The 10,000-nt window shown below is 43.3% G+C and overlaps 2 protein-coding genes across 2 annotated transcripts in view; one reads left to right on the forward strand and one right to left on the reverse strand.

The window, feature by feature from the left end:
• Positions 1-10,000, forward strand: part of LOC311041025 (target of Nesh-SH3-like) — a gene marked incomplete at its 5' end in the record, with an annotated part of 759,687 nt that overhangs the window by 255,652 nt on the left and 494,035 nt on the right. The window lies entirely within an intron of this gene.
• xdh (xanthine dehydrogenase) overlaps positions 1-10,000 on the reverse strand; it is a gene marked incomplete at its 5' end in the record, with an annotated part of 71,530 nt that overhangs the window by 7,395 nt on the left and 54,135 nt on the right. Inside the window, 2 exons of the mRNA XM_084051400.1 lie at positions 5,897-6,011; positions 7,427-7,479. Of these exons, the coding sequence (XP_083907526.1) occupies positions 5,897-6,011; positions 7,427-7,479 (168 nt within the window). The remainder of the gene's footprint in view (positions 1-5,896; positions 6,012-7,426; positions 7,480-10,000) is intronic.

Raw genomic sequence — 10,000 nt, forward strand, 5'->3', positions numbered from 1 at the left:
TGATCGTTGTGATTCGTCATTCGTTTGAACAACATCCAATCAGCAACGACGTTGCCTAACGTAACATATGTAGTTCCAGTGTAGTTCTGCAAAACGAGTCAATGGGGTGCATTCCAGACTGATAAGCGGAGAGAGAGAAAAAAGTCCGCCGAACGTAGCGAAGCAGGCTGGATCCCAGGCTACAGCTCAATATGCAAGGGATAATGCATGGGGAGGTAGTCATTATTGAAATTTAAAGCCCGACAGGGCGATTAACCACCGAGGCGCAGCCGAGGTGGTTAATCGCCCTGAAGGGCTTTAAATTTCAATAATGACTACCTCCCCATGCATTATCCCGCTTATTACACGGCTACTTAATAAATACATAAATACATTTACCCAAAAGTAACAACAAAACGAAGTATTTCCTTGCTTACGGCAATGAAAGTATTCCATAAGTATTGGGCTGGGCGGACATGTTCGCCTCGCAAAAACAAATGACGAAATGGAAAAAAACTCGCCCCAAAACACACTCGCCCCCCATTCTATTTACTGCCGATTTGCCTGTAATACCGCCGGCTTTGCCCCGGGGCGACTGTGTTTTGGGGCGAGCGTTTTGGTATTCCCCCGTTGTTGTGCCACGATAAACAAGGAAGCGCAGTGGATCAAATAGAATGACTTCTCGGTTATTGCATCGTCTATTTCTCACTTCAAATGTTTTCAAAAACATTCTTGAGAGCAACGTTTAGTTGTAAATGACATTGTTTGTTTGTTTACATGGCTGTCATGTTGGATAAAGCATATAACCAAGCAGCACAGGTTGATATGAGCAGGTGTTCTGAGTCTCTGATTACACAGCGGTCCGTTATAGAGTGTGGTATCTTAAAAGCCACAGACTTACAGGTTTACTGCACTATACTGATTGCCAACAACGCCATATTGTAAAGTTAGTTTGATGTTCCAGAGATGTGAATGAATGGTGAAGAATGGATGAGACATCACTCCAATAGTGAGGTTCGTTGCTTCGGATTTATTTCATGGAACAAACAGAGTACAACCAGCTTTCATAGGGAGCCTCAGCTCCCCTGCTCGGCCCTCCGGCCTCTGAGACTAACAACTCCCAAGCTTACATTTTACAGTATATTTATAGTAGTGAGATCTAAAGAATAAGAGGAGGTACGTGTTGGGTGTGACAGCCCTCAAAGGTGAACCCCCACTTCCCCTGGCCCTCCACATTTGCAACTGTAAAGAGGCAGGAAAAGAACGGTGTCAGCCCTGATCCCAAATGCATAGCCGCTATGTCTATCAACTAGAACAATAGCCAATGTTAATTGTCACCCCCACCAGGCTCCTCTCTGTCTGCTATCTGTACAGGACAAAGCAGACCTATAATAATTCTAACATATGACTTAAATGTGTACCTTAAGTTATGAAATATACAACAGACCCCCCACAGGAGACTTCAAACGTCTTCCGCAAAAACGTATATTTCCAAAGAAAACAAAGAACCGCCCCCCATGAAACTTACTGGAACACAACCAGGACAAAAATAAAACATTCAGGAACACCAAAGAGCAAACAACATCCAATACAGAACAATGCACATACAAGAACCAAAATTACATAGTACAGTGACAAGGTGATTTACAAATAGACAGAAAACTCATTCCCTGATTCCAATTAGCGTGCAGGATCCCTCTGTTAGTCCTTTAAACTCCAGGATAAAACATTACACAGCTAACAAGCACAATGGAAGCTGACAGCATACAGTTGAATCATCACTCACCAACCGATAACACCACCCCCCAGGTCAATGTCCCCCCCGCCGAGCCACCAAATTATACCCAAAGATAGCCTAATACTTATCCCTAAGCTTACACCGTACCAATAAGTACAAATGACAGCTACCAACGGAAGTGCCCACAGTGAAAAGACAAGGCAGTGTACCCCCAATGAAATAACAAAACACAAAGTAAGCTCACATTAAATACCAGAGACCAGAAAGTAAAAAAATACCCTCACAAACACTCGCGCCATGGCAGCCCTCGCCCCACAGTTTAAACCCCCATCATCACAAAAATATAACCTCAGGTCCCGTATGCACAATGTCCCGCTCGATAATGTTTCTCTGTAGTCTCCCTCAATGTCATTTTCTCGCCCCAGCCGCGTTTCCCAGTGCAGTGTCCAGATTGTCCAACAGATAGCTGCAATTTTTACAACAGCACGCTCTACTTGCGAGCGCAGAAAATGTTAACACACTCCCCACGAAGAACCCCTCATCACCGGTTCCACGTTCTGCTGGCACCCGCTGTCTCCCGTCCTCCTCACAACATTACCCGCCACGAGAGAACCCCGTCGATCCACAGGTTCCCCGCACTGCCGTCAGCACCGCAGCGCGCTCCTTTAGCGACCGTAGAAGATAAGTTGTGCAGCCAGATGAGTCGTACAGCATCCTAGATCTGGTCATGATGAGGGCCTCTCCCCGTAGATCCTCGAAAAGTTGTCTTCATGTCGTGTCGATGTCCTCCTTGTAGTGGTCCCCCCATGTCGCCGGAAGATAGCATGATCCTTCCACCGCAAGGCCCCGTCCGCGCATGTCCTTTCGACGCCTGGCTCAGCATTTCTGGAGATTGGCGTCCCGCTCCCCAAATAGCCAAACCAACGCGACTGCCGACTTAAACGCCATATGTGGTATCTTAAAAGCCACAGACTTACAGGTTTACTGCACTATACTGATTGCCAACAACGCCATATTGTAAAGTTAGTTTGATGTTCCAGAGATGTGAATGAATGGTGAAGAATGGATGAGACATCACTCCAATAGTGAGGTTCGTTGCTTCGGATTTATTTCATGGAACAAACAGAGTACAACCAGCTTTCATAGGGAGCCTCAGCTCCCCTGCTCGGCCCTCCGGCCTCTGAGACTAACAACTCCCAAGCTTACATTTTACAGTATATTTATAGTAGTGAGATCTAAAGAATAAGAGGAGGTACGTGTTGGGTGTGACAGCCCTCAAAGGTGAACCCCCACTTCCCCTGGCCCTCCACATTTGCAACTGTAAAGAGGCAGGAAAAGAACGGTGTCAGCCCTGATCCCAAATGCATAGCCGCTATGTCTATCAACTAGAACAATAGCCAATGTTAATTGTCACCCCCACCAGGCTCCTCTCTGTCTGCTATCTGTACAGGACAAAGCAGACCTATAATAATTCTAACATATGACTTAAATGTGTACCTTAAGTTATGAAATATACAACAAGAGCTCATCGGTCATTATCCAGAAATAATGACCGATGACTGACCAATCAGAATCGAGCATTCAACCAAGCCGTGTAATAACAGCTGTTATAGGAAGCCTCTCAATGTGGAGGAGGAGTTGTTTCCTTTACCCATGATTGTTGTCTGCTGTGTTTGACAAGCATGTCAACATTATTGGTTGTAACAATGTTCTGCCTTATATGCACTTTGTATCTATCTGTCTGTCTGTCTGTCTGTCTGTCTGTCTGTCTGTCTGTCTGTCTGTCTGTCTATCTATCTATCTATCTATCTCATTGGTTCTCAAAGTGGGGTCCGGGGACCCCCAGGGGTACTTGAGGGGTTTCCAGGGGGTCCCCAGCTACATGATAGATAGGAACCAAATGGACCCTTATGGGTCTGTAACTCTGAGAGTGTACAAATGGAACCAAATGGACCCTAACGGGTCCATTTGGTTCCATTTGTACACTCTCAGAGTTAAATTGACATTGATTTTACAATATAAATTGCGGTCCAAGTGATAGAAATGCCATTAAATGGGGGTCCGTAGCCTTAATGCATGTCAAACTGGGGGTCCTTGAAATTAAAATGGTTGAGAATCACTGCTAGAGCCGTAAAAAATATTCTCTTATGGGGGTCCCTGGCATATCTTTTGAAATGGGGGTCCGCGGGCTAATAAGTGTCAATTTGGGGGTCCTTGGCATGAAAAAGTTTGAGAACCACTGATCTATCTATCTATCTATATACACACACATACATATACAGTATGTAACAATGCTCTGCCTTATATGCACTTTGTATCTGACACTACTATGAGGAGAAATGCCAAGGGAACGGCCATACGACATCAGCAGCCCCCCCTGTTACCCCCCCACCCTGGTCTGATCTGATACCATCAATCTGAACCAGAGCATCTACCAAACACTGCGCATTTCACTGAGGAAGAGGTGAAAAGGGTAATTAGACCCTCCAGAAAAATGTGTTTATGCGATCGCAGAATTTACCGCATAATCAGCAAAATGGCGCATAATTATGCGGGGGTAACGTTCAAAAAGGCCGCATCGCATCGCATAATATGTGCATCGCATATATTATGTAGCAGATATCGAATGGACATATATATCCACGCGCCTTTCCCATCTATCAAACATGCTTAAACAGTGACGATCAGACAGTCAGAGAGCTAGCCAGAGCCTCGCTTATTCTCGACCTGGAGCGACGCAAGGTCCCAAAAACTAGCGACCCCCCCCCCCCCAGCTTCCTTGGGTTTAAAAAGAAGCCCAGTGGTAAATTGGACACCAACGCAGCCGGTTTTGGTGTAAACTCTGACTGGCCCGATCTGAAGGATCTGTGTAATTGGACTGATGTCACTCTGGAGAGGAAAGGAGCGGACGACGAGACGGTGAGCGTCTCTGAGTCTGTGATCACTGACCTGTCAATCAACTCGCGTGCAACAACGCGACAGAACATCAAGCGCGCTCCTCACCATCGGCCGCGCGCAAACACCTTCTAGCGCTGAGAGCGCAGCAGAGGAAACAGCGATGGACAGGACTGCGGCTGCAAGGGAAGCTCGCTTGCCTGCAGTCAGCTGATCACTCCGTGTCCCACTCGATTCTTAAAAAAACGCAGCGATTGATGAGGAGATTGTCATCTTCACGGTAAAGGCACGCCTCCAAGCGCTGCCAAACCAAACTGAATCTGTCCATCTGGTATCCCAATAAACATGACTCTTACTGCCTACACCATGGACAGTATCAGACCATAGAGTCCATGTCCCATAGATTAAACGGTTGTAATGTTTATAAAGGACTGTACATAGCCAGGCATGACAGAATTGTTGACATTATCACAAAAGATGTGTCACCCACGTTTGATTCCTCTGTTGTGTTTTACAAACATTCTTGTGTGAAACCAGAGATGTTTCAATGCAATGACCCCCATGTATTTACAAATATAACTGCAGACACACCGGATGTCATTGTGATTGATGAGAACAGCAGAGAGGTTTTCCTGTTGATTCAAGTTTAGAGGAAGCTTTCCTTACTAAGCAAGTAAAATACCAGCCATTAGTACAAGCCATTATACATCTAGGCTACAAGTGTCAGCTCATTGTTTTTGGCAGCTTGGGCCATGTCCACAGGCTGGTGGTCAGAGGTCAGAGGTCAGGGGCTTGAGGATTATGGGGTTGTCAAAGTGTAAGGCAAGGCAGCTTGCAACATATTGCTCAATCTCCTCCATTATAGGCAGTGGATCTATTTGGAGGAGAAGGTGCTTCCTGTACCCATAATTATTCTCCGGTGTTGGTAATATGGTAGACTGAAGTGTATGACCAATGTTAACTGTGAATAAGTTCATATGCATTTGTTGTTTATATTCTGAACTTGTTTGTATTGAAGCACTGAGACACATGTTGTTTCCAGTTTGCAGGACATCAAAAGCAACTGAAAAATATTTGTAATGTATTTTATAAATGTGGATTCAAATAAAGACATTGAAATGTGTGTGTGTGTGTAAGCCAACACTTAAAGTCACAGACCTGTTCCACAGGTTTTGTGTTTCCATAACCAACACAACTACACACAACACTGCACAATAGTCCAGTCATATTGTCCACATGTTGTGTAGTAACGTGTCTACACACGTTACTACATGTGTTGTGTACCTTGTGTACTCCGGTCAGACAGTCTATCTCCACCTCAGAACAGGCGACTCCGTAAGAGAAATAGTTGAACGGACGTCCTGAGTTTGTCTCAAAGTCATAACCCAGATCTGGAGTCCTGCAAATACATATGATATAATGTAACACAACACAATGTAACACAATGTAACACAATGTAACACAACACAATGTAACACAATGTAACACACAGAGTATTGTTCAAGTCGCTCCGGTCCGAGTCCAAGTCGAGTCTCAAGTCTCTCTGTTGTGGGCAAGTCAAGCCGAGTCACAAGTCGAGTCACAAGGTTGTGTCAAGTCCCTCACTATTATTGTTCCCCAGCCCACCCACAAAGCACTCAGGTTTATATCTTGAAGAGAGGAACCGTATCTTAAAGTCAAGAATTAAACCAGCATAAAGCTGTTCATTTATCCATTTATCCACAGCATTACATGTCTGATCATTTAGTTAGAACTAGGGAAAGGCTAAATTACACTAAAGCAGTGTTTCTCAACCTTTTTGGTGCCAAGGCACACCTGGCATAGCCAAAAGATCCCAGGGCACACCTAGATATACTGTGTGTGTGTGTGTGTGTGTGTGTGTGTGTGTGTGTGTGTGTGTGTGTGTGTGTGTGTGTGTGTGTGTGTATGTATATATATATATATATATATATATATATACACACACACACACACACACACACACACACACACACACCTAACCCTAACCCTAGCCCACTACTACAGACGAACACCAAAACTCTCGCCCCAAAACAGTCACCCCGGGGGAAATCCGGTGATATTCACCTGGTATTCCTAAACGTAACCTCATTAAACTATGCCTAAACCTAACCTTATTCCTAAACGTAACCTCAGTAAAACTAATAACATGGCTAACCGTAAACGTATTTCTAACCTTATCCTCAGTAAAACAAATACAGGAATACAAGAACCGCTGTTCCGCGAAAATAAATGGGGGCGATCGTGTTTTGGGGTTTTCCGGTCATGTATCTACGTACCATGGCTTGAAGTTGCGCGTGGAAATAGATGACAGAAAATAAGATAATAAATTATAATAAATTATAATAAATTCATGACTGATACCAAATGAAAATATAAACTTTACGGATCATATAAACATTAAAATTATAAGAATTCAAGTAAAATTGAGAAAGATCTGGCCGAATGAAATCTCAACTGCTCTGTTTATTATGCGGGGGGAACTCCGATGACAAAACAAGTCACGAGTCATCTTGTCTCGAGTCCAGTCGAGTCAGGAGTCATTGGCTAAGCAAGTCGAGTCGAGTCTCAAGTCTCGTTGGTCTTTTACCTTCCAAGTCCGAGTCAAGTCGCAAGTCGTCAAATATGCGACTCGAGTCAGACTCGAGTCGAGTCACTATGACTCGAGTCCAATTGTCTGGTAACACAACACAATGTAACACAACACAACACAATGTAACACAATGTCACAGTGGAGCCAGTAGGAGGTGCACCACCTAGAAGAGAATCATATAGTCGGGTAAGGAATTGACATACTTGTAGAATCCGTTGGCAGACAGGTTGACTCTGTCAAAGTACGCTGCTTTCACCTATAGAACACACACACACACACACGCACACGCACGCGCACGCACACACACACACACACACACACACACACACACACACACACACACACACACACACACACACACACACACACACACACACACACACACACACACACACAGGTATAGTGAGGCATGTTTAAGTTGGCTCTGGTCTCTTTATCATGTATTTATTTACGTAACCTCTATTTAACCCATTCATACCTGGAACTGTGTCATTTTTAGATGTGAGCTAAAAAGCATTATTTTAATCAAAAATAGCAGATCTACAAGCTCATAGCGCGGCACCGAGTGCCGCGCTACGAGCTTGTAGATCTGCTATTTTTGAAAAATCGTGAAAACGTGTGCAAAGCTTTGAATATATATATTTTTAAAGCGAACATTTTTAACTCAAATCTTTGCTTCTGGGGGGGGGGGGGTCCCTGGAACAAGATATTTTGATGGGGGGTCCGCGGCCAAATACATATCGTTTTGGGGGTCCTTGACATGAAAAAGATTGAGCACCACTGATATATAGTGGAGGTGCTAAGCAACATTTGACTTCAAGTCATGATGCAAAGGTCCCCTTTGGTATGGAAGTACCTTAGGGCCATAGGAAAAGAATTATCCAAAGAGACGAGTTAGATCACCCTTCTTTTTTTTTTATAGGCGTTTTTAAAAATGGCCGCCGACAATTAACCACTATTATACCAGACCCCATGTCTTTGCTTCTGTTAGAGCTATAATAATAATATTGGTGTCAAAGTGTACATTTTTGGGGTCAAGCAATTCAATTAAATAGGTTTCAATGCAAAAAAACGAATACTTCATTAATTGCCATGACAGCGGGGGGTAAAATATGCAAATTTCATTAAAAAAATACGTTTTAACAGGGTAACTTAACCCCTCCCCCTCTAAAACTTGTATTTACTTGTCCCTTTGTCATGGAAGTACCTTAGGGCCATAGGAAAAACAATATCCAAAGAGACAAGTTAGATCACCCTTCTTTTTTTTTTATAGGCGTTTTTAAAAATGGCCGCCGACAATTAACCACTATTACACCAGACCCCATAGCTTTGCTTCTGTTAGAGCTATAATAATAATATTGGTGTCAAAGTGTACATTTTTGGGGTCAAGGAATTCAATTAAATAGGTTTCAATGCAAAAAAACGAATACTTCATTAATTGCCATGACAGCGGTGGGTAAAATATGCAAACTTCATTAAAAAAATACGTTTTAACAGGGTAACTTAACCCCTCCCCCTCTAAAACTTGTATTTACTTTTCCCTTTGTCATGGAAGTACCTTAGGGCCATAGGAAAAAAAATATCCAAAGAGACAAGTTTGATCACCCTTCATTTTCTTTATATAGGCGTTTTTAAAAAAAACGACAATTAACCACTATTATACCAGACCCCATATCTTTGCTTCTGTTAGAGCTATAGTAATAATATTGGTGTTAAATTGTACATTTTTGGGGTTGAGGAATTCAATTAAATAGGTTTCAATGTAAAATACCCAATGCTTTACTAATTGCCATGACAGCGGGGGGTAAAATGTGTAAATTTCAGACATTTTAACAGGGTAACTTACCCCCCCTCCTCTAAAACTTTGATTTACTTTTCCCTTCGGTATAGAAGTACCTTAGAGCACTAAGAAAGAAATGATCCAAAGAGACAAATAAGATCACTCTTCATTTCTGAAATATATGCGTTTTTAAAAATGGCCGCCACCATTTGAAGTGATACAGCAGAACCCATATTTACTTCTGTTAAAGCTATAATGGTAAACATTTTTAGGGTCAAGGAGTCCAATTAATTAGGTTTCAAGGCAAAACAAATCCCCAATAATTTTCTTACTACCATGACAATGGGGTTGTTTGTGGTAATTTGAGTCTTGCACTTGCAAATAACCAGTTCTGGCAAGTCCCTTGAAATAATTGAAATTGAAGCCATTCATCAAAGGGCAAAAGGAAGAGGGGGCTCGACTCATCATTTACAGCCTTTTACAAATATCGCTCATAAGCCTTCATCACAAGTACAGAGCAGCTACAGACACCTGATGCATGTACCAGGTTCTGCAGATGTGGTCAACACCAATGAAAGACTGAGCTTTGCCACTAGTTGAATTACCACTATTGGTGAGAGCTGTAGTCCATCCACTGCCATTCATCCAGCCAGTCTCCAGACACACTCCAGAGCATCTTTTTTGGCAAGTGTGAATAGGGGTTGATCAGCTAACATGACTGGTGTCTGACCTGGATTTAGGTAGTTGATTGCTTGAAGGAGGACATTCATTGCATGCCAAGCCAAGCCATAGTGGGACTGGTAGGAGACTCTGTGAACAGTGGCAGTATGTATGATCTGGATGGGGGGGCTGAACAAGGCTCTGCAATGCTTGCATAATATGCACCCCATGAGATCCATTCTTCATCCTCAAGGTTGTCTTTCCCCACAAGGTGTCGGTGACTCTCTCCAACCACTGGGAGCCTTCTTCAAGTATGTTGCTGAGAGGACAAGAGGCT

Source organism: Gymnoscopelus microlampas (genome assembly GCF_963454915.1).
Source record: "Gymnoscopelus microlampas genome assembly, chromosome: 24".
Taxonomy (NCBI): Eukaryota; Metazoa; Chordata; class Actinopteri; order Myctophiformes; family Myctophidae; genus Gymnoscopelus; species Gymnoscopelus microlampas.